This window comes from Halichoerus grypus, chromosome 1 (genome assembly GCF_964656455.1).
Source record: "Halichoerus grypus chromosome 1, mHalGry1.hap1.1, whole genome shotgun sequence".
NCBI classification, from domain to species: Eukaryota; Metazoa; Chordata; class Mammalia; order Carnivora; family Phocidae; genus Halichoerus; species Halichoerus grypus.
The window spans coordinates 195,744,467-195,769,571 of record NC_135712.1 but is presented as its reverse complement, the minus strand read 5'-3'; the positions used below and the strand labels follow the sequence as shown (position 1 = coordinate 195,769,571).

The window sequence follows — 25,105 nt, the reverse complement described above, 5'->3', positions numbered from 1 at the left end:
CTAAAATTAATGACTCAAAAGATGGCAGCATACTATTTTGAAAATGATTTAAGTATAAATATCAGAACAACAGTGAGAACAACGGGAATGAGTACTCATGGAAAGGGAGACCACAGAAAGGGATAGGGCAGGGACCTGTTGTTTTATGTTGTAAAGCTTTTTACTGCTATTTGGCATTGTAAACCATATGCATGTAATATTCTCACAGAAGTATTTTTAAATAACTTTAATGATTTCTTTCTACTTAATATTTAAACATTTTTTCATATTTTTTTAAACAACGAAAAATAATTATGAACTAAAAAATGTACATGATTTCAACTAAATAAAAAAACTGATAAACTTTAAAAACCAATTAAATTAACAAATTAACTTCCGCAGTCAATTAATTTTTCCTTGGACCATTTTATTATACTCAACAAGCTGCTCATTTGGGTTGAGTGAGAGGACTGAGTAATAACCACGTGAGCATGGAAAGCACAACAGTGCCTTGCAGCCCCAGAGCATGGCAATGAGGGGACCGGGGTTCTCACCGGAGGAAAGCACCTCTGGGGAGCAGCTTCAGCACCACACTGTTTGAGGTAGTCGGCCCAATCAAAGTCCTGGCCCGGGTAGCCTAGGTAAGGACACAAAAACAATGATTCACACCACACATGCCTGCCTGGCTCTTCCACTCTGCCAGGTGTCCACCCACAACTTCTCATTTGCTAATTTGAGGACTTTGCTCATTTTAGGGAGGAGGAAAAACCACCTATAAATCCAAAGCATCGTTCAGGTTATAAAACAGAGCAACTCTGGTCAAACCATAGCAATATAATAAAATTCTTCAGATACGTTTTTTAAACTTTCAAGTTTCAAACTATGCATTTATTTTCAACACTACTTTATATGATTAGCTGCTGGCCGTTTACTGGAAGAATTTAAGCCACTTACGACTGGACTTGATTTGTACTAATAAATCCAGTCTTACTCTCCATTCTCTTCCAAGTTAAGCTCTAAAGGGAGAGCCAGCAGATGGTCTCTTGCCTCTCACGAAGCTATGCCTTCACACATCCTAGCCACGCCCGACACAATGCTCTCGGCACTGTTTTCAGATTCCTGTTCTACAGAATCGCAATGCTCTTACAACCTCAATCATGAATTCATTTCAGAAAGAGTTGAGCTTAACTGCCTGCTTCAGTCCACCACGGTTGCCGGCAGAGGCCTCTCCCACCCGACGCGCTGGCTGCACCGTCTGCCCGGCTGCCCTGCTGTTTCCGGAGCAGCCCTCCCTGCCGCACAGAGCGGAGGAGCTCGCAGGCACACCGCGGGCCACTACGCCCCCTGACAGCCGCCCAGGCCTCTGCAGCCCCTCCTCTGCCCACCTCAGACCGGCACCACGCTCTCCCCCTGCCTCCACCTCTATCCCTCACAGCAAATTAGCTGCATTTTCAGTTACATAATCCACTACTTTCCTCCTACTTACAGAGACAGAGGAGTTGTCTATAACAATGCTGAAAGCTCCAATAGCTTTAATAATTGCTTTTCCTTTTCACATAAAGGCAGCAGGTAAGATAAAGAACTTGGGACGTCCAGAGCCTTTCAGCAAAGCAAGAACATCCTCCTGCAGGCGTGTGCCCTCCTGCCACCACCACCAGGCAGGCATGCCCACTCTCTGTTCACTGATGGAGAACCTGGAGACTCCACTACTGTTTTCCCCTACTTGCTCCTTGAAGGAACTGTCATACTCACTTTTGTCTCCCCAGTGACAGACAAAGCCCAATGCCTAGCTCATAGCAAACATTCCACAAATGTTTGTTGGATGAATGGAGGCTGAATAAACAGCAAAAGGGCCTGAGTTTATGACTCTTTTTAACACAGAAGAGTACTTTTAGCCCACTGTTCCAGCATTCACCATTTAGAAAGTGAAGCTATGTTCACCAAAAGCCTACTAATAAGGGATATACAGACTGCCAATCAAATAATCTGATGTGCTGATACAAAAGTCGGATAAACATTTGACATGTCCAGATATTGTAAGTTTAAAAATATTAAAAATCCCAGTCAAGGTCAACCATCGTCATATTTAAGAACCTTGATTAAAAGACCAAAGATTATACTTTGCAGGGGTGCCTGGGCGGCTCAGTCAGTTAAGCATCCGACTCTTTATTTCGGCTCAGGTCATGATCTCAGGGTCGTGATATCGAGCCCCATGTGGGCTCTGCACTGGATGCAGAGCCCGCTTGAGACTCTCTCTCCCTCTGCCCCTCCCCCGACCCCCCCACTCACACGCACGCGCTCACTCTAAATAAATAAAATCTTAAAAAAAAAAAGATTATATTTTGCAAAGTTGCAAATACCAGGAAAATGAGTTGCTGCTTTCCTACCTTACAGCTTCTCTGAGTCCTGCTCTTAATCATAAACCTTCCTCTGAAGTCTGATGAGCCTCACTCCAAGGGGATGCCCAGAAACCATCAGTCATCTGCCTCCTACCTCCCAGCTCTGGTATTGAACCCTTTTCTCATACGTCAGCTCCTGACACTCCCTGTGCGCCCTACGCTCACTCCTCTGTGCCCTCACAACAGACACAAGAGGGAGCAAACTAGGAACCTGCATGAAACCCCAGGCCATTATGAAGATATATTTGTCAAGGTAGGAGGACAGAACATACTTAATATTTAATAGTTTTTGAGCTTAACTTATATCTTGTAAATATGTAAATATATGGAATCAAGGCCTTCATTTCTATTTGTCTTGGAACTCAAAAATGTTAAGGACAGGCTGGGGCAATGAGGAGGGAGAGAGAGACAAAAGATCCAGGTGATGCCATCTGACAAATCCTTCTTAAAAATAAGCCCTTGATGAACAATTCAGAACAGAACCACCACCTACCAGGAGGGGGGCTGATGTGTAAACCATTCTTCAGACTCCACTGCACGGGGAAAATACCAGGACTGTCAGCATGGCACACAAAAGATCGCCGTGCATGATTCTCTGGTCGCAAATCATCCATTTCCACCAGGAAGTACTTCTCATCAAAAACCTGCGCATACAATCAAACAAACATCACAGACAAATGGTTTTATGTGCATGTACGAAAGGACACATATGTGTGTGTCACTTCCTTGGCGTGGACAAACATGTTACAAAACTGCATAGCCATAGTGGGTATGAATAATAACACTAAGCACTCAATAAATGTTACCTATGTGTCAGGCACTGTTTTAATTAAATGCTTTTCATGCATTAACTCAGTTTTAACCTTCCTTACAACATAATAAGGTAGGTACCATGATCAACCCCATTTTGCAGATAAGGAAACTGGATTTAAGAAGAGGTTAAACAACTTGCCCCGTTTTACCCAGCAAGAAAGAAGCAGAACCTGGGTCCAAATCTAAGTATTTAGGCTCCAAACAAAATTTAGTTCAGACTGAGTGAGGAGTCTACCACAACTTGTACATTAGATTTCTGGATCCTAGCCTAGTTTCAAATGCTAAAAAGGTTTTATTAACCTGCCCTGGCTCCCTGACACCCCACGGCCCTTCAGACTCCAGAAAGGGCCTCTGACCCCACTGCAGGGTCAGAATCCCTCCCTGTTCTTAGAATCATCTTCTCCTAAGGCCAAAAAAAAAAAAAAAAAAATTAAATCTCAAGAGATCAGACAATTTGGCATCCAAGCGACCACTCCTCTGATCACACTTCTCTTCTGGCTCTACTCTGGGTAAGCGGGCTCTGCTCTAGTCCTGAACTAACCCCTTGTCTTGCGCCTCAGGGCCAGTAACAGAGTTACCAGGGCCTGACAACCTGCCCAGCTCCTGTGCTTACGCTCAACAGAAGCCTTACTTTTGTCAGCCTTCCAAAAGACTGGAGTCTGAGCCTGGACTCCGGACTCCATTCTGGAGCAATCCTGGACAGATCTCATGACACGGACCGCCTGCCCCACCCCCACGTCCCCCACTGAGCCTTGCACCTGGGTGGACTCTGACACTGTCACCCGCGCCCAGACTTCTCAGACACCACAGCCTGCCTGCCGGGTAAGTCCCCTCTAGTTACGCACCTCAAGGCCTGCCCCAAAGACCATGCCCCACTACTCTGGCGCCTAAGCTTTGGTTGGCTGGGCCGCAGAGAACTGGCCAGTACAAATGCAAAATGTGCACAGAAGTCATTCTGGCCTCACAGTTTAGGAGAAACATGGCTCAGATTAGCAAAGCCTGACGATCAAAACTCTAACTACTTTCCTAAACCTGTCACCCTGACAGGTATTCGTACCAAAAGAGCTGCCCCCGTTTTACCTTAACAACTGTAGCAGGAGAGATCCCAAAAGGAGACCAGGGGTCCACAGCTTCCAACTTCATATTTACAGAGAACGAATGAGTGCTAATCACTTGTTTGTCCTGAAATGTAAACACCAAGAGGGAATAAAAATACAGTATTTTCACATTCATTTTATACTCATATATAGCTGAATACTACTCTTAATTAATTAAAATAAAACTGTCCAGTTCCTGGTAAATAATTTAATCCTATATTTTCTTTCCTGGAAAAAATTATTCAGAAACAAAAACATAGGAAGTACTCCCACTCCCCGTATTTGGTACACAAAGGCCATCTGGAGGAGAACAAGTTTATTTTATAATGCATTGGGGCTATGTAGTTAAGAGTGGACAAGAAAAGACTCAAATACTTTTGGAGAATGTTAGGAGAAAACCTAGACTACTTTTGGAAGAGAAACAGGATGCGCATCGCTCCAGCCTTCAAAGCTCTTTCTGCTTCAGACGCCCCGGTATCCTTACTGACCCGCCGGCTGGCTGGCTGTGCGCTCGGTGCCACCCCCGACTGCCCGACCTGCCGGGAGAAGGTGAGCACCCACTGTCCCGTTTTGGTTTTACCTTAAATAAGTATGACGGCAATGGCTCTTCCTCCTCCTCTTTCACTTTGGCCAGGATCTCTTGCCACTCAGCTTCACTTTTCAGATGCCGGATGGCTTTTGTAAAACAAGACAGGACATTTTAAATGAGGAGAACGTACACACTTTACATCTGTTCTGAAAGCATTCATGTAAACAGAAAGTCACTTTCCATGGGGAAAGAAAGGACTCCAGCGCACTTATGCCCTCTCCATTCAGAGCCTGCACCGTAACTTCAGTACTTTGTCCCCTCTGTTCAGAGCCTGCGTAGTAGGCCTGGTGAAAATACCCACAGCAAGATTATCAGGACTGCTGCAGGCCGTAAAATAATATAACACCCAAACTGAAGCACATAATAAGAAGTGCAAATTGCTTTAAAACAGTAACTCCAGTTTTGAGATCGTTGTTATTTCTTCTAATCAACAAATCACTTTGAACCAAGACCTATCCTAAGACCTATCCTACTCCTATAGCTATCTAAATGCTACCCAGAAAATTTTTCTTCAATTTTGGTAAGAGGTCAATATGAGTTGGAGCAGGAGTCCATAAGGTACAAGATGTATGGCAAATTACTAAATTAATAAACCAAAAGAAAAATAGGCACTTAATCAAATATAAGTTTTTTTGCAACATCTCTATTACACTTTTGTAATACGCAGAATAATACTTTTGTCTCGTCAACATTAGTAAAAACATAACAATAATGTAACAGTTAAAAGAAAAATGTTATATTACTCTTCACCTAATGGGGGCTGAAGCTCATATCCTTGTTGAGCAGCCCAACCAACGTGATGAAGAAACGGATCCAAGTAATACAACCAATGCTCAAAATTGTCAGAACTTTCAAGTCCTTCATAACGCAGCTTCAGCCTTCCCCCAATGTTTTCTACTACAGTAACAATCCAAGTGCTTAATGAGTCCCGGAAAGCTTGACATTCTAGCCTGGAGCCTGGAGCAATGAGATCTAAAGGATTCCTCCCGTTGCGGAGCTGCAGGTACAAGAGGTGAAAACGATTATGAGAAGTTCACACAGTATTTTAAAAAGTCAAGCTGTAAAGGATCTCCAATGAGCCTTTATATTTCTACCCACTCAAAGCCATGACACTGAAAGGCCTAATTTCATACAAGTCCCTATAGTATTATTTCTAGATGACATGAAAACGTTTATCTTAAAGAAAACTCTACTTATAATGCAACGAAACTATTCTAACAGACCTGTCTCTAGGACTATGTTGTAAAAAATTTTAAATTATCATTATTAGTCTGATTGTAAAAGCAAATATGATCACCATTAAACAAAAAATCAAACATGACAAAAGTCAAAATCCCCTACAATCCCACCTCCAAGAAAGAACCATGATAAACACTTTGGCGCCCACTCTGAGATTGGGTTTTCTAGACCCAAGTCAACATCTACCTGTGTCTGTCTCTCTCATGTTTTTTGGAAAATGGGGGCACTGTATACTCTTTTTCAATTCATGTTTGCCACTTAATACATCACAGCTATCTATTCTAGCACATTTAATCTTTATTCTCTTATACTGTTTTACTGATATTCTGTATTATAAACGGGCAGTAATTTATCCACTTATATGCTGATGGCACTTCAGTAGTTTCTGATTTTTTACTCATTTCACAACAATGTTCCTATGAACACAGTGTTTTGATTATGCTGATGGAACGGAAAAGTTTAATTATCACTCTCTAGATACATATTAAAAGCTACAGTAGGGGTGTTTGGGTGGCTCAGTTGGTTAAGTGTCTGCCTTCAGCTCAGGTCATGATCCCAAGGTCCTGGAATCGAGCCCCGCATCGGGCTCCCTGCTCGGCGGGGAGCCTGTTTCTCCTTCTCCCTCTGTCCGTCCCCCCCGGAGCTCGCTTGCTCTCTCAAATAAAATCTTTAAAAAAAAAAAAAGGCTACAATAAATAATAAAAGGGAACAATGATTCCAATATCATCACTTAACCATTTCTTTATATTCAGACTTACATTTTTTTTCCCTAATAAGAAGAGCTCTGCTCTGTATATATATGAATACTTACATATTCATATATATACAAAAGAACATATGTACAAATGGAGGAACATGTTCACAGCTAAAAATCAGGATGGCAGAATCAAGGTCAATGTAGAGCTGGGTATCTATTAAATCATTTGTTCGTGATTTCATTCATTCATTAAAATTTTACTGAGTGTTTGTTTAGCATGTACCAGGCCCTGGCTAAGCATAATGAAATGAGTCAGAGGATAAAATATAAAGGTCAGCTGGAAATAGAGTATTTACCAATCGAGTTTTAAAGGGGAATGTGAATGGACCACAGAATGAGATGTAAGAGTCAAAACTATAAAACACATAGAAAATATAGCAGTAAATCTTTGTAACCTTGCGTTAAACAAAGCCTAATTAGATATGATACCAAAAGTACAAGCAACAACAACAAAATAGATAAACTGGACTATATCAACATAAACTTTTGTGCTGCAAACAATATCATTAAGAAAATGAGAAGACAGTCCACAAAATATTTGGAAATCATGTATCTGACTGGACTTGTTATCAGATATAAGGAACTCTTACAATTCTATAATAAAAAGACAACCCATTTTTTAAAATGGGCAAAGGCATTTCCCCAAAGAAGATATACAAATGGCGGGTGCCTGGGTGGTTCAGTTGGTTAAGTGACTGCCTTCGGCTCAGGTCATGATCCCGGGGTTCTAGAATCAAGTCCCGCACTGGGCTCCCCTTGCTCTGCATGGAGCCTGCTTCTCCCTCTCCCTCTGCCTGCCACTCCCCCTATTTGTGCTCTCTGTTAAATAAATACATAAAATCTTAAAAAAAAAAAAAAAAAAAGAAGAAGATATACAAATGGCAAACAGTACAGAAAAAGATACTCAACATCATTTGTCATTAGGAAAATGCAAATCAAAATGAGAAACTGCTTCATATTCACTAGCATAGCTATAACCAAAAGACAGTAACAAGTGTTGGCAAAAATGCGGAGACATTGGAATGTTCATACATTGCATTTCACATATGCCACAAAAAATGTAACCGGTATGACAGAAAGTAACAAAATATAACTTAGAAATGTCATAACCAATAAACTGATTTCACAAAAACAAGAAATCTATATTATATTCACTGACAAGCTCAAAAGGTACACTAATTTAAAAGGACTGTTGAAGGCAGGTAGGTAGTAAGAATACAACAGGTCTGCTGTCTTCTGAGCAAAAGAAAAGGGGGTCTCACGTCACCCAGGGTGGGAGTTACAAATTCCTGAATTAAAATCAACACCTGCTCGGTGACAGAGAGCCCCAAAAGGCCACATTTTCCAACTTCATAGAAGAATCTGGAAAACTAGATTTTTATGTGTTACCAACAAATTCAGAACATTTTAGGCACTAAGTAAGGCACCAGTTGGCAACCTCTGAGGGTAAGTTTAAACCCACCGATACCCATTGTCATGTCTGTAGTAAAAATGCTTATTTGCTTTAGAGTGATAAATGAGCAACCAATTTTAAGATTCCTTGGACAGAAAATATCACTGAAGATGAGACGGGTTTTCCACACTGATTCTGCAAGCAATAATACTCACGCCTTCTAGCAGCGGAACAGGAGGGCTACATGCTCCCATCAGGGTCTGCCGCAGAAACTCATCCCAATCAGACACTTTATCTCTGATGCCTAGATGAGGGAATAAATGAGTAAACAAATGACTACTCATAATGTCAGCTACAGAACACAGGGAAACTAAACTCAACCTAATACAGAGAAGTTAAACCAGTGAAAGTGATTTAGAGATGCATTTGTACTTTTATTATCTGAGTCCAACAAATTACTTCTTTCAGAGCTTAAAAAAATCCCCCTCTAGATAGATCTACTTCCTGATTAGTTTAATAAGAGGTGTACACAAAACAAAGAGAATACAGTAACAGGGAGTTGGGCCCAATTTTTTTTTTAAGATTTTATTTATCTGACAGAGAGACAGCGAGAGAGCACAAGCAGGGGAGGGACAGAGGGAGAGGGAGAAGCAGACTCCCCACTGAGCAGGGAACCCAATGCGGGGCTCAATCCAGGACCCTGGGATCATGACCTGAGCCGAAGGCAGACGCTTAACCAACTGAGCCACCCAGGCACCCCAGGTGGGCCCAATTTTATCCAAAAGTTAGCTACTTTTTTTTTTTAATGATGGGAATCCTCAAATATATATAAAAGTAGAGAAAAGAGTATAATGACCCCATGTACCCCAGCTTCAACAACTGTCACTTCACGGTCAGTCTTCCCAGGAGTTGTTGGCAAACTACAACCTGGGGGCTAACTTCAGCCTACTGTCTATTTTTATAATTAGAGTTTTATTGGAATGCAGTCATGCCCATTTGTTTACACATTGTCTAGGGCTGCTTTGCACTACAAAGGTAACATTAGGTAGCTGTTACAGGGATCACATGGCCTATAAAGCCTAAAATATTTACTGTCTGGTCCTTTACAGATATTTTGCCAATCCCTGATGATCTACACCCTCACACAGTCCACCCCACCCAACCACAGATTATTTAAAAGCCAATTCCTAGTATCATATAATTGTACTATATAAGTTCATCCAGTTTAATCTCAGTATGTATTTCTAAAGATTTTTATTAATATATTTGAGAGAGAGACAGAGAAAGACAGAGTGTGCGAGAGGGGAAGGGACAGAGGGAGAGGGAGAGAGAGAATCTCAAGCAGACTCCCCGCTGAGTGCAGAGCCTGACATGGGGCTCAATCCCACAACCCATGAGACCATGCATGACCTGAGCTGAAATCACAAGTTGGACACTTAACCGACTGAGTCACCCAGGCACCCTAGTATGTATTTCTAAAAGTAAATAACTTTTTATATAAGCACAATATCACACCCTTAAAAATTAACAATAATTCTTCAATAAAAAATATCTAGTCCATTTTTAAATTTCCGCATATGTCTCATAAATGGTTTTTCCAATTTGCTTGGTCAAATCAGGATCCCAATGAGATACATATACTGCAAATGGTTGATATATTGCTCAAGTCTCTTTTAATCCGTATGTTCTTTCTCCCCCGCCATCTCCCCACTCTCTCTCTCTTTCTAGCAGCATATTTGCTGTTGAGAGAGAGCCTTTTGTCTGTTTAGAGTTCTTCTGCGTCTGCTTTTACTGGTTGCCTCCCTGTGGGTGGTAACCAGCTGCTCCACTGACCTCTGTATTTTCTATAAATCAATATTTAGGGCTACAGGCTTGATCGAATTCAGATCTGACTCTTTTTGGAGGGGGCTGTCGAGAACAGTTCATAAGTGGAGTTGTAACCTTCTATCACATCCATCAAGAAGCACATTCAGTCTGGTTGTCTCTTCTTTTGTGGTGTTAGCAGCTTTTAATGGTCACTACATAGATACACTGATTCATTAGGGACTAAAAATGGTGATTTTTCCATCATCCCTTTTTTTGTTTACTAACCAAAATATTCTATAAAGAAAAATTTCACTTCTTCAACTACTTCATTACCCTGAGGTGTAATTCAAAGAAAAAAGTCAGGATATTTGTTTGATTCTCTTTATCTTTCCCTGTATCTACCAGGCTTCAAAATCATCAGTGGCTTCCCTAGCATCCTCCAAAGGCAATCAGTGAGAGTTCTGTTTACAAGTCTCACTAGGAAATTATAGACTACATCACATATGACATGTTCCAGGCCATTGCAGCTATTGTCCTACTAATTCACACTGTCCGGTCTTTAACCAGAGGGAATCTTTTTTGACACATGACCCTAGTAAACAGTCACTGACATCTTTCTTACTTTTGGTATGAACGGTGTCCCAGGCTCAGCTTGTACCTTTCCTGCCCCAGCCCAGGAATCGGCTCCTTCTCCAAGGAGCTCTAACTTATTCAGGTGAAATGGTATTTAGAGGTCATAATTAGGGTGCTGAGGGTGCTCATTTTTTAATATTCTTTATACTGTTTGTGTTTCTAGGCTTTTTCAATACCTAGAACTAAGAAATATCTTCCCCTTTTTTAAAGACATAAATCACATCAGGAGTTCATATTGATACTTCCAATACAAATTCATGAAGACATTGTTTCTATTAACTTCATTTATCCAACTTCTGTTTCCTTTCTTTCCTGCTGAAAATCCTAGCTCTCACACATTTCATTATGACTTAATCCCACAATACCCAAATACTACTTCAAAATAACATCAACTTTGCCACTAACAATGATTATTGAAAACAGCTTACTTCTGTTGCTGTTGCTATGTTTTATCCCTATTAGGGATGTACACTTAAATTATTTTATCTGAAAGCCAACAGTTTGGTTTCAACTATTTCAAAGAAATAGTTCTCTGAGTGGTCACTTCACAATCTCCATACACAGTACATTTCTATGCTTTTTTGTTTTTTAGAAATTTTTTTAAAATTTAATTTTGTTTTATAGTTGTATAAAATACATAGTTCAAAATTCAAATCTACAAAATAGGTACATTCAGAAAATCTAGCTTCTATCCCTGTCCCTCACTTCATTCTATTTCTTTCCTTCCCCACAGGTAACTTTTTTTTTTCCTTAGAGATTTTATTTATTTGAGAGAGACAGACGGAATGAGGGAGCATGTGAGCGTGAGTGGGGGAAGGGGCAGAGGGAGAGGGAGAAGCAGGCTTCCCGCTGAGCAGGGAGTCCAAGGCAGGGACTCGATCCCAGGACCCTGAGATCACGACCCAAGCTGAAGGCAGACGCTTAACCCACTGAGCCACCCAGGCACCTCCCCACACAGGTAACTTTTTAAATAGACTTATTCTTTTATTTTTTAAAAATGAACACATACACACATTCATATACTCCCCCCTCCTTCATTCTTTATACATTTTTTCTATTTTCATAAAACAAGACATCCAGGAGAACACTCCCTGACTGTAGGTAGATGGTCCCCATTTCTTTTTACCATGCATTGCAGCTTTAATCATTATCAAGTACCCTTTTATCTCATAATGCCTTCTGATCTGAATTCTACCTTTATGAAATGCCAAGACTGACACTCCTACTTTCTTCTCTATTTGATTTGATTTTTACATATCTTTGTCCATCCTTGTACTTTAACCCTTTCAGAATCTCTGCATTAGGCAGGTCTCCTGTACACGCAGCACAGGAGTGGGTTTTGCTTTCCGAGTCAACCTGAACCATTTTTTTTACTTTTAATAGAAGACTAAGCCCATTAACATTTATTGATATTATCAGTAGGTACGCCCTCAATTTTGTCATATTGCTAAATGTCATATAAGTTTTTGATATGTGTGTGTGTGTGTGCACAGTCTCTCACTATGTGATCTATTTTATTTGAACAGACACTTTTTAAAATCTATCTTTTGGCGTTTAGAAAGGTTTGTGTTTTTGTTTTTCTGGTTACCTTAGCATATACAAATAACTTTATATAACACTTTAGTTCTCTCTATTTTTGGACTATTTTCCATTTCTTTGTTCTATAAACAATACTAACATTAGCCAAAACCTCTTTTTTCTCCTCTTCTTCACCATCTCATTTCAGGTAATTGTCTTTTACTCTCAATTAACATTTAAAAGGTAATTAGTCAAAAAAATAAAAAATAAAAGGTAATTAGTTTAATTACTCTGCAGTAAAGCTGCTTTTTTTGAAAAGGCAGTGAGTGAGCTTTACCACTATGCACATGCCCTCCCCCTCTGCTGCCTCACATTTTTACAGTTACACTGTATCTACACTGGCAGATTATGTAGCCATTACATACTACACTGTCTCCTTTGTAAACTTCATTTAGTTTGAAGTTCTACAGCCACACATATATTTAATGTCTCATTAACAGTTCTTATGTTAATGTCTCTTTATTCACTTGGTTTTCTAAAGCTCAGTCCCCAGTGGATGTCTTGGGAAGGGCTCACAGGAACACTGTTCCTGAATCTTCACATCTTTGTAACAGACTGCTTACGGCCTTTATACCTGAAGTTCAGTGTGGCCAGACGTAAAACCCTTGTCTCATAGATTCTTTTACTGAATTTCTTAACTATTCATTACTGTCAATTAGTCTGATGACAATCTTGTTTCCTTCTTTTTCAAGAAATTTAGACCTTTTGCCTGAATAACAAAGGGATTTTATTTTAAAGTTCAAGTGTCAGGGGCACCTGGGTGGCTCAGTCCATTAAGCATTTGACTCTTGATTTCAACTCAGGTCATGATCCCAGGGTCCTGCGATTGAGCCCCACATCAGGCTCCCTGCTCAGCGGGGAGTCTGCTTCTCCCTCTGCCCCTCCCTCCTGCTAGTGCTGTCTCTCTCTCAAATAGATAGGTGGATAGATAGATAAGTAAACAAATAAAATCTTTAAAAAAAAAAGTTCACCTTGATATAGCTGTTCTCACTTGATTTTCCCATGTGCAAAGTGAGCCCTTTCTATATGTATTTCAGTCCTACTTTATTTCAGTCAAGTTTTCTTGAATGAAAGTTTATTGTATTTTATTGTTTCACTGTTGTGGTTTCCTTCAGTGACTTTACCCAAGTCTTTTTTCTTTCCTCATTTCTTTTTTTTTTTTCCTTCCTTTTCATCCTCCATCTTCAGATATTATCCATGGTAGATTTGTTCCTGTGTTCACTTTAACTTAGTCTTCATTTCTAATATGCTTTTATTTCTAGTTCTTGCCTAACTCCTACTTTTTCTCTTTTCAAATTCCCTTTTCTCCATCTCGTTTCTGAATTTTTATAAATTTTATTTATACTTTCTCTCACCGCTTCTAACGTTATTACTACTTTCTCTTAGTTGGTTTTGAAATGTTTTTGACACAAGGTTCAACTCTTTTATGGTTGTTTCTCTGGAATGATTTTATTCCACCCTTCTCTCCTCTCTCTCCCTCTCGCTCTTTCGTTATAACCTTGTACCCAACTAAAAGCATTTCAATTCGATGCATTTTCCTAGACTCTTACAATGAGATGGTCGGCCAGTAGCTTCATGTCTCTAGAGCTTCCTCTTACAATGTTTTTTCACAAAACGCTTCAAATATGGCAACTAGGGGCTACTGGGTGGCTCAGTCAGTTAAGGGTCCGACTCTTGGTTTCAGCTCAGGTCCTGATTTCAAGGTCCTGGGATCAAGCCCTGCATCAGGCTCCGCGCTCAACTTGGGATTCTCTTTCCCTCTGCTCTGCTACCCAACCCCCCATTCTCTCTCAAAATAAATAAATAAACCTTAAAAAAAAAAGGCCGCTACAAACCCACAGACGCCCAAGGACCCTAACACCCAAATCTTCATTTCAAAATGCCATTCTTCACCAAAAGAAACTAGGACTTCTTGGAGAAATGGCCAATTTCAGGGACGAGCTTCTTTTTTTAAAGATTGATTGATTGATTGATTGACTGATTGATTTGACAGAGAGAGACAGCGAGAGAGGGAACACAAGCAGGGGGGAGCTGGAGAGGGAGAAGCAGGCTCCCCGCTGAGCAGGGAGACTGACATGGGGCTCAATCCCAGGATGCTGGGACCATGACCCAAGCCGAAGGCTGACGCTTAACTGACTGAGCCACCCAGGCACCCAGAGACGAGCTTCTTGTGCTAAAACATAAGAAACCACTCAAAGAATGATGGGAACGTAACAGAGGACACATTAGCCAGCTTAAAGGGGTGCCCACTTGCCAAACCCAGGACATTGTGAGCATCCAAATAAATAACACAGTAAAGGATTATAACCCATTGAGTAAAATAAGAATCATGAAGTCTACCCTGACATACACAGATAAACGTATGTATGTAAATGAGGGGAAAGGAAAGTTCTTTCTCTTGTAGAAAGCTTACCATGATATGTAGACAGAATTAGAAAATACTGTTTGGTAAACATTAGAGTAATAATTGTTTAAGATAAAAATGATCAATCAGTGCTAAAAATAGTGGGTAAAAGTTTGAGGAGTGATGAGATATTTACATTATCACAAAGTATCTTCCTACAAGATACTTATTAATTTAGAGGTATGAAAGTAATTTTATGATGGAAAAACCTGGCATACAGCAAATTAATCAAGTGATAAAAGTTATTATCACCAGTTACAGGGCAAACCAACAGCATGTGTGTCCTAATAATGACTGATGCCCTAGAAGGACAGAGAGTCACTTCTGCATTTTTCCTATCAAAAGTGCACAATCTGAGTCTAAGGAAACATCAGACAAACCCACACTATGGGACATTCTAAAAGAATAATTGGCTTGTACTCTTCAAAAACATCAACACCAAGAAATAAAAAGAAAGTTTAAGGAAACTGAAAAGACACGACAATCAAATGCAATGTATGATCCTGGACTGAATCCTGGACCAGGAAAAGAAACAAGGCATAATCAACATTATCAAGAAAATTGGCCTATACTTTCAAAGATGTCAAAGTCATGAAAGACAAAGACTGAGAAACTGTTCCAAATTAAAGGAATCTTATGAGACATGACAACTGAATGCAACACATGATCTGGGATTTCCTTTTACTATTAAAAACATTATGGGTAAAAACTAAGTAAGATCTACAGATTCAATAATAGTGTTATATCAAAGTTAATTTCCTTATTTTGTTACAAAGTTAATTTCCTTCTTTTGTTATTTTTACTGTGCTAATGAATGTCCTTATAAGTACATTAAGGTATGAGTAAAAGGGTATCATGCCTACAACTGACTCTCAAATGGTTCATTGAAAAATCACGCATGCATGTGTGTATGAGAGGCAGAGGGGAAGGAGGGAGAGGGATGGATAACATATATTTGGTAAAACATCAACATTTAGGGAAACTTGGCAAAAAGTCTCTAAGAATTTTCTATGCTATTTTTGCAACTTTTCTGTAAATCTGAAATTATATCAAAATAAGTTGAAAGAAAAACATATAAGCTCTGATATTTTCTTAAACCTGAAGCCTTCTTTCCCCTTTCTCCATCTTTACATGACCTTCCTCCTCCTCCTTCTGTCCTACTTAATTTGGATTCTACTCCCCGTAAGGCTTTCCTGGAAGGGAACTTCAGCTGACTCATTTTAAGAATTCATAGGTCCCAGATCACCTAGGGGTGAGAAGACGGAGGACAATAAAATTAGAAGAGAATCACCAGCACAGCAATCTGGCCCAATGTACTTCAAGACAAACAGACCTACACGTCCCAAACTCAGAGAGCCTCACAGTTTTACAGGATGATAAGCAACTGATGCTCCCTAGGAGTATCATAAAGATGCAAGGCTTTATGAAGCCTCAAAAATAATTTTTAAAGATAGGGAAATGTGCATTATTCCTTATCAATATTTTCCTTCAAAACGCTAACCCCAGAAAGTTAGAGAAGCCTGTGTGTGTGGGAGAACGAAGACCTCAAGGCTGTGCACACATCAGTACCACAGCACGTCTCCACAGCAAGCACCGCATTACCTTCCGGCGCTTCAAGGGTCTTCTTATTCTGCTCACACCACCCGATGGGGTAGAGGCCGGCCTTCCTGATGTCACACCAGAAGTCGGCCCTCCGGTCCTCGCCGTACCCTTCGTAGCGAAGCAGCAGCAACTGCTCACATGTGGTGATGATGGTGGCAACCCAGTACGACTCAGGGTCTGTTTTCACAGCCACCTCCAGCTTCATCCCAGGAGCAAATCCATTTTGCAAACGTGTATCCACCTGAACAGGGAAATGTTACTAACCACCAGGTAAGTATCTCAACTGAGTATTTCTTTAGCCAAAATTCTTTTTTAAGACTTACAATTCTGAAGCACTAAATACAACCTTCCCAAGGGAAACCTGAGAAACTCCAATTCTAACTCATAGCAGTGATCCAAACAAACAGGGAACAGCATGCTGCTCTGTTCCAGCCAACTCCGAAGGAATTTTAATACAACTCAGTATTTTCACCAAAGCAGCCTACTGTGATTACAGAAAATGTTTTCTATGAAGTACATAAATCGCTAAATGTTCACCATTTTAATAACCTTCAACATATTATGTTTTCAAGAGTGATTTCTCCATCCCTCAAAAAATTTATGAAGTCAGAAAAGGGGAAGGACAAAAGAAGCTATAATAACAATAAATTAGTATAATATGTACCATATGTAAGGAGCCACACCTCCCAGTGCCCCTGAAACAGTCTATGTTTACACCTGTTATCCTTGAATAGTAACTAATAATGCCCCGTTTCTCTCTCCAAGTGTCCTAATTCAGATGATAAATTATATGGTCACAAAGGTAAAGGTGAGCAATTCTGGAACTACTTCCTGTGTATACAAAGATTAAATGCGTACATATATTGTGGGAAACGAGAGCGACGTTTCTCACTGTGGGAGAAAGAAGTAAAAACAAGGAAAGAGCAGACTAGCACGATCCTTGTGGCAACTATCTCATTGTGACCTTAATTTGCATTTTTCTCTGTCAAATAAATAAATAAAATCTTTAAAAAGAAAAAAAAAAGGAGTAGGAACTTCTCAGTGATCTTACCCCTCTCCCAATTGTAAGGGACCTCGATTGCTCCAGCTTGTATTTCTATCCCTCTTCCAGGGACAAAAGGCTTTTATTTCTTCTATCTCCAGGCTGCAATGGATTTCACCTGCATCCTGGGGTTAACAGGGTTTGCATCCCTTCCCCTAGCAGCTTAAAGCTTTTGTTCAGGAAGACTCAGATAAAGCTTAGTGCCTTTCCCAAAGCTGGTGCTGTTTCCTCCAACAGACATGTACCATGAGGAAAACTATTTTACTATCTTAGACTCGTCCTCCTTGCAAATGTGGTTTTGCCTCTAATTTCTTCTTCAGCCCCATCTTCCCTCCCTCCTTTATTCCAAACTGGGTCCTATAAAACTCTTGCCAGCAGCTTAACCATCCATCTCCACTGTCCTGGAGATCTGAGTTCTACCAGCTTGGCCTGTGATCAGCTATCCACCAGCATCTCTTCCCAGCACCCTCCTATACCATGGCCTGATTTTCACTATATCTGGCAGCCCTTCACGATATACTGACTAATGCTTACAAATATTTTCTACATTTGATGATGAGAGAGTATACATCTATTTTTCATTCTCCTTTTTGCTTTGCCAAGGAGAAAAGGTGGATCTGTCTCTTTAAAATGTCATTTTTTTAGATCCAGGATTTTGGTCAGAAAATTTGTCCTCCATTTTCATTTTAGTATAAATAAATAAGCTTGATAAATACATATCAGATTAGTAATAACATTAAAAACAAGAATTCAAAAATATTACATGATCACAAATAGACTTTCTATGTTAAAAAATATTGAAACCGTTTATAAAAGATTAGTCAATATAAAATGAAATCCTTACTTAAAATATATAAATCTCACCACTTCAATTTAAGAAAAACATAAATGAACTAAAAAACAGAAAGGACAACTATCATGATTGAGTTTTTACAAAACAAACTGAAAATAAGCAGGATTCTTCAGCTTATAAAAACACTTTTAAGAATACAGTTCAACTTGACAAAATCAAACAATTCTGAGTGAGCGTTTGTGCCTTCTCAAATCCTAGAACAAAGGAACTATGCCCTGTTGAACACTGCTATGGACTGAATTGTGTCTCCCCAAAATCCGTATGTTCAAATCCTAACTCCCAATGTGACTGTATTTGAAGACAGCACCTTCACGGAGGTAGTAAAGGGGAAGGAGGCCGTAGAACTGGAGCCCTGATTCAGTAAGATTAGTGTCCATATAAGAAGAGACACCAGAGAGCCTGCTCTCTCACTCTCTGCCATGTGAGGACACAGTGAGGAGGCTGTCAGCAAACCAGGAAAAGAGTCCTCACCAGAACCTAACCATAATGGCACCCTGATCTCAGGCTTCCAGTCTCCAGAACTGTGAGAAAATAAACTTCTGTTGTTTGAGCCACCCAATCTATGGTATTGTGTTATGGCAGCCTGAACAGACTAAGACAAACATGAAATCAATAGAATCAATAATTCTATGTTTTAAGATGGAGTGTAAGTGAACAGGTTAAAAAACTAGGTCTGAATATAAATTATTAATAAAATCTGGAGTATTTTCTTACATTCTAAAGACATCACACAGGGCAAATATGTAGTCAATGGATTAAGAATTAAACTGGGCTATTAGGGCATAAAACTACACGGCACTGGCCACTAATCTGACCCACTATATGACATTACTCATGCTTCTGCTCAACATGAGAGAAAGCAATAATGTTACTGAAATTACTCCCAATGTGCAAGCCAATGGTCATAAAACAAAGTGCAAGAAAATAAACCATTTTCTTCAATTATAGAGGGTTTTTTGACAAAAATAAAGGAATATTCATGACTAGTCAAAAAGACAAGTCCTGCAGTGAGTGGCAGAAAATACACAAAACCAAAAAGGATTTTAAAATATATCCAGGAGGGCCTAGCTGGCTCAGTCAGTAGAGCATGCGACTCTTGATCTCAGGATTGTAAAGTCAAGCCCCAAGTTGAGTGTAGAGATTACTTATAAATAACATATTAAAAAAAAAAATGTCCCGCTTTCTTAATGAGGGTGGCAGGAGGAGGGAAAAGGAAAAAGCCCTCAAATCTTTTCAAGTGCTCCAACTTAAAATAACTCTAAACTCTCTAATGAGGGTACAATGAGACAAAGGAATGGGACATAGTGAGTAAAACAAATACAGTTACTGCTTACATGTTTAAAAGATCCATAGGGAACTGCAGTGGACCCTGTCTCTTCTAGATAATCTTCCCAGCTTAATTCCACTTCTTCCACACCAGATCCAGCATCTGGAATTAAAATCAAAACAAAAGGAAACAGGTGAGCCCCAATTAAAGAAAACTCAAGGTATAAAAACATAAAATTAGTAACCCTAACTTACACAATTTACTTCACAACAAGTTAATTCATTTTACACACAAAATAATTACGTGTTTTTTTTTTTAATGGCAGGTTCCTTTACTGCATTGATTATTGATGAATCCCAACAGCACGGAAGTGTGACATGCGGTCTCCTGCTGGTATCCATCAGGGACTCACTCAAATGCATTATATGAAGCTGGTGAGAGTGTAACTGTTACAATCACTTTGGACCATCATTTAGTATCTAATGCCAACTATTTGAGATACTTAATAGGCATTTCAAACGTAAATTCTCAACCTGATTCTTCCTTAGTACTCTCCAACTGAGTAAAAGACACCTCCACCAGTCTATATTTTGGCTCAATCCAAGAATGTTGAGTTATCCTTGTTTTCCAACTTTTCTTGCACATCTTACATCAAAACCATCAGAAAATTCTGTAGGTATCACTTTTAAAATATATCCCAAATCTAACCACTTCCCATCATTTCTATTGCTCTCTGTCTAGCCCAAGACCTAACCACTATATCGTTCACCTTTTAATCCCAATTATAATAAAATCTAAACTCTTTGGGAGACTGCAAAGGCCCAACATGGTCTGACCTCTGGCTACCTTCCCTGCCACTACATCCCCAACCAGCCTCTTTGCTCCCTGCACTCAAGTGACCCTGGGATTCTTACTATTCTTCTCTAATCATTGGTTCTTTCTTCCAAGCCTCCTCTGCATTCATTTCCTCAGCTCAAAAACTCATTCCCCAGTGTCATTCCCAGCTTCATTTCATTCAAGCCTCTCCTCAAATGTCCTCTCTCCAGAAAGGCCTTCCATCAGTACTTATCTAAAGCAGAAACCCCAGACTCTGCTTTCATTATCTTAAAGGCATTCATTTCTACTTGACAGTATGCCATACATCTTTTTATCCTCCCCATTAGAAAATAAACTCTATCAAGACAGAATTTTGTTTTGGTCACTCCTATATCTCTGTCACAGGAGACTCAATAAATTTTTGTGGAGTGGGCAAAGATTCAAATATTCCAGAATCAAATAATCCCAATTTACATAAACTCTCGAAGAGCAGGGTTTTGTTTCCTGATGTACCCCCACTGCCCACAACAATGCCTGGCACTAGCAAGTTCACAATAAACAGTTGCTGAATGAGTACACCCTAGGGGAGCCTATGCTTCACACAAACACAAGGAGGCAAGTACAAGGATGCTCACCACAGCACTGTTTGTAATAGCACCAGACAAAAGCAATCAGTAGGAGAAGAGCTAAATTACGGCAATTCTACAATGGAGTAGTACTATATAGCAGATGAAATGAATGAACTAGTATTGTCATAGATAAATCTCAAAAAAAAAAAAAAAACCCACATCGAATAAAAACAGCAGGTGCAGAATGAAAAGCACAAGATACAGTTTAGACTTCAAAGGAAACTTTGCAGTATCATGTTGATAAATGCATGCATATTAATAAGAGTATAAAAACAAAGGTGGGGGGCGCCTGGGTGGCTCAGTTGGTTAAGCGACTGCCTTTGGCTCAGGTCATGATCCCAGGGTCCTGGGATCGAGTCCCACATCAGGCTCCCGGCTCAGCGGGGAGCCTGCTTCTCCCTCTGACCCTCTCCCCTCTCATGCTGTTTCTCTCTCGCTCGCTCTCTAATAAATAAATAAATAAAATCTTAAAAAAAAAAAAAAGGTGGGAAGAACATACATCAACTTCAACAGTGCTACCTTCGGAGATGAGAGGAGAAAATAGGATTAGAAGGGAAGTACAAAAGAGGCTTAAACCCTATTAGCTTTTATTTCTTTCAAAAAAAAAAAAAACACATGAAACACATGAAAACATGTTCAACATCATAAAGGAAATGCAAATCAAAACCACAAGGAGACACACCTCACACCCACTAGAATGACCGTTATCCAAAAAAGCAGAAAACAAGTGTTGATAAGGATGTGAAAAATTGGCATCTTTGTGCACTGCTGGTCTGGTAATGGAAAATGGTGGGGCCACTGTGAAAAACTATATGGTGGTTTCTCAAACAATTAAAAAATACAATCACCCTATGATCCAGCAATTCCACTTCTGGGTACATACCCCAGAGAACTGGAAGCAGGGACTCAGATATTTGTACACAAAAGTTTGGAGCAATAAGAGTCATAAGAGCCAAGAGGTGGAAGCAACCCAAGTGTTCATAAACAGATAAACGGATAAACAAAAGATGGTCTATGCACATGATGGAATATTATTCAGCCTTAAAAAGGAAGGAAATCTTGGCACATATGACAACACGGATGAACCTAAGGACAGGATCTTGCAAAAGGACAGATACTGTATGATTCCACTTAAACGTGAGAGCTAGAGCAGTCAAATCCAGAGAGACAGAAAAGAGAACGGTGGCTCCCAAGGACTGGGGAGAAAGGGAGATGGGGAGTCGTTACTGTGTAACAGGTACAGAGTTTCAGCTTGGGAAGATGGAAAAGTGCGGGAGATCACTGTGCTGATGGTTGTACAACAACGTGAATGTACTTCATGCTACTGAACTGTACACCTCAAAATGGTTAAAAGGGCAAACTTGGTGTTAAGGATATTTTACAGGAATAAAAAAAATGGGAACAAATACTGGACAATGTTAACATTAATTCTTCACGGTAGGTACCACGGTGTTTGCTGTATTGTTTTCCATTCATTTTTATCCATGTGTGTTTGTTAAATTGTTTTCCATTTGTTTTTACTTGTTTGAAATTTTTCACCAGAAATGTAACAAGCCAACAAAGACTGCACTGGAAGCATCCTGGAAGTATGGGTCATAGAAAGTCAATTTCCATTACCAAACCATAATGAGGTTGAACACTCATGGTCCTTAGCCAGGAACCTTCTCCCTCAAACAGCATGCTAATTTACAAATAAAAAAATAAACACCGACTACATTAAAAATAATGAATTAAAGAACTAAAATCTCTCATAAATTAAAAACTACTAACAAGCCAAGAAGAAACAAACTAATAATCTGATAGAAAAATGAGCAAAATACATGAAAAAGAGAATTTATCAAAAAGAAATGCAAATGGTCCTTAAACATATGGAAAGATGTGTAAATTTACTCATTTTAAAAGAAATGTAAATTAAAACTACACTGAGATATCAGATTGGAAAAAAAATTCCAAAGTTTGACAACGTACTCTACAGTAAGGCTGTGCTTAAGTAGGTAAAGCACAATGACAACCCTGGTGAAAGAGAACTTGGCAATACTAGCAAAATACATATGTATTTACCTTTTGATCCAGCAATCCCACTTCTAGGAATCTATCCCAAAGATATGCTGGCAAAAATACAAAAAGACATGTACAAAGCTATTCATTGCAGTACTATTTGTAATGCCAAGATTGGAAACAACCCAAATGTCCATCAGTAAGGAACTGGCTGAATAAAATAAGGTCCCTACATCTATATGGCTGTAAAAGGGAAAGATTACTACATACTGATGTGGGATAATTTCCAGTATCTAAGAGATACGACTATGAATATATGTATGTATGTAGTCACACACATACTTGTTTATAATTTTTAAATGAACAACAGAAGAGTAAAATAATAAAAACCAGTTGCATATATAGGGAAGAATGAAAAGGATGAATAGTATCAGATTGAAAATGGGAATGTTACATAATTTTGACTTTATCACTATGTAGATACTTTATAAAATTTTAGAAACATATTTAAATCAAAAGAAAAAAATTCCAACTGAAACAAATATGCCTGTTGGTGACATAACCACAAGGAAAACAGGATTACTTCATGTCATATTAAAATATAATATCTGACTGCAAACCCCAGTGGAATATATTTAGAGGCAAAAACCATGAAGAAATTTTAAACCTCACACTGATACTAATACTTGGAATGTTGGTACTGTTGAAAAAATTATAGAAATATTATAGGGTAAAAATAAGTGATGATATTAACATCATTATGAAACAACACAATTCCAAAAGAAAAGGACGCAAGCATAAAATCAAAGAAGTAAAAGCCCTGCAATTTTAAATTAAAATTGTGAATATAAAACAAAGCCATCGGACTCTTTTCTCTTCAAAAGACGTGTAGTTTCCAGCTATGTCAATGGATAAGGCCTACAAGAAACGACAACCTAGTATCAATGAGCACCCCAGCACCCAGACTGCGGTCTCTAAATATTATATCCACTATCAATAAAAAAGAAAAATACACAGTTTCCCTAAGAAATGGTAGATTGTAAGTCTGGGGCAGAAAATGTGCAAGAGGTACCTGGGAATCTTACTACCCTAGAAAGCAAGGACTGGAACTATCAAAGATACATGACATCACACCAAAAGAACACAGGAACCAATCTGAAAGAATGCTCATTGCTAGAATGGGGCAATTTGATCATCAAATGAAGGATGACAGCAATGGAATCAAACTCATCACATATGTGTGTGTGTGTGTGTGTGTGTGTGTGTGTACATGTGTGTTTGCGCATGCACATGCATGCACTTTAAATCCATGAGTTAACAATAACATTTAAAACAAAACACTGATAAACTTCCTAAATGGCAGAGTAAGTACCTCGGTGAACCCACTCTCCCAGAAAAGTAGCAAAAACGCTGGCTAAAAATGATGAAAATCAACTATTTCAAAGTTGTGAAATTAGCTGAAGGCACACAACAAATGGAAAAGTTAACTATTCAAGACAAGCCACTGGACATGGTTAGAAGAGCAGGGTTGCAGTTTAGGTTGGGACTATTCCCATTCCTCATCCTTCTTCAGCTCAAAACAGAAATTTTAGAATTGAAAATACATAACCATAAGAAAACTCCATAGTAAGCCCCTTAGCAGAATAAAAAGGATAGAGGGAAGAATGACTACAATTAAAGACAGAGGAAAGAAAAAAAATGAAAAGAGTGTGGGACAGCAAGAAAAGATCTAACACTGGTGCCCGCAGAGTCCCAGAAAAAGAGAAAGAGAACAGGGCTGTACAAGTATTTGAAGAAATAATGGCTGAAAATTTTCCAATTCTGGCAAAAGACATAAGATTCAAGAAACTAAGAAAACCCCAAACAAGATAAACCCAAGGAAATATGTGCAAAGACACACCAAGAGTCAAACTTCTGAAAACTAAAGACAGAAAAAAAACCTTGACAGCAGGAAGAAAAATTTAAGGTGAATGGAGGCGAGGGAATTCCAATGACAGCAGATTTCTCATCGGAAACCATGGAGGCCAGAAGGCACAGTATTTTTCAAGAGATGAAAGAAAAGAATTTTCTACCCAGAATTCCATTTCCAGCAAAAATATCCTTCAGTAATTAATAGGGAAATTAAGGCACTGTCCTAGGAAGGTAAAATATTTTATCACTAGCAGATCAACCCTTAAAAAATTCTATAAACAGAAATGGAATGACAGAAGA

General features: G+C 39.2%; 1 protein-coding gene across 9 annotated transcripts in view; it reads right to left on the bottom strand.

Moving 5' to 3' along the window:
- The window catches only part of SFMBT1 (Scm like with four mbt domains 1), a 124,057-nt gene that overhangs the window by 28,212 nt on the left and 70,740 nt on the right, over positions 1–25,105 (bottom strand). For all 9 annotated transcript variants that reach the window (XR_013449630.1, XR_013449633.1, XM_036102583.2 and 6 more), the window contains 8 exons: positions 19,519–19,613; positions 16,290–16,530; positions 8,482–8,570; positions 5,628–5,874; positions 4,869–4,963; positions 4,272–4,373; positions 2,872–3,022; positions 534–616 (listed from right to left, as the gene is read on the bottom strand). Coding sequence is in view for 7 of the 9 variants with exons in the window: in XM_036102583.2 (XP_035958476.2) it covers positions 534–616; positions 2,872–3,022; positions 4,272–4,373; positions 4,869–4,963; positions 5,628–5,874; positions 8,482–8,570; positions 16,290–16,530; positions 19,519–19,613 (1,103 nt within the window). In the remaining 2 variants the exon portion in view is untranslated. The remainder of the gene's footprint in view (positions 1–533; positions 617–2,871; positions 3,023–4,271; positions 4,374–4,868; positions 4,964–5,627; positions 5,875–8,481; positions 8,571–16,289; positions 16,531–19,518; positions 19,614–25,105) is intronic.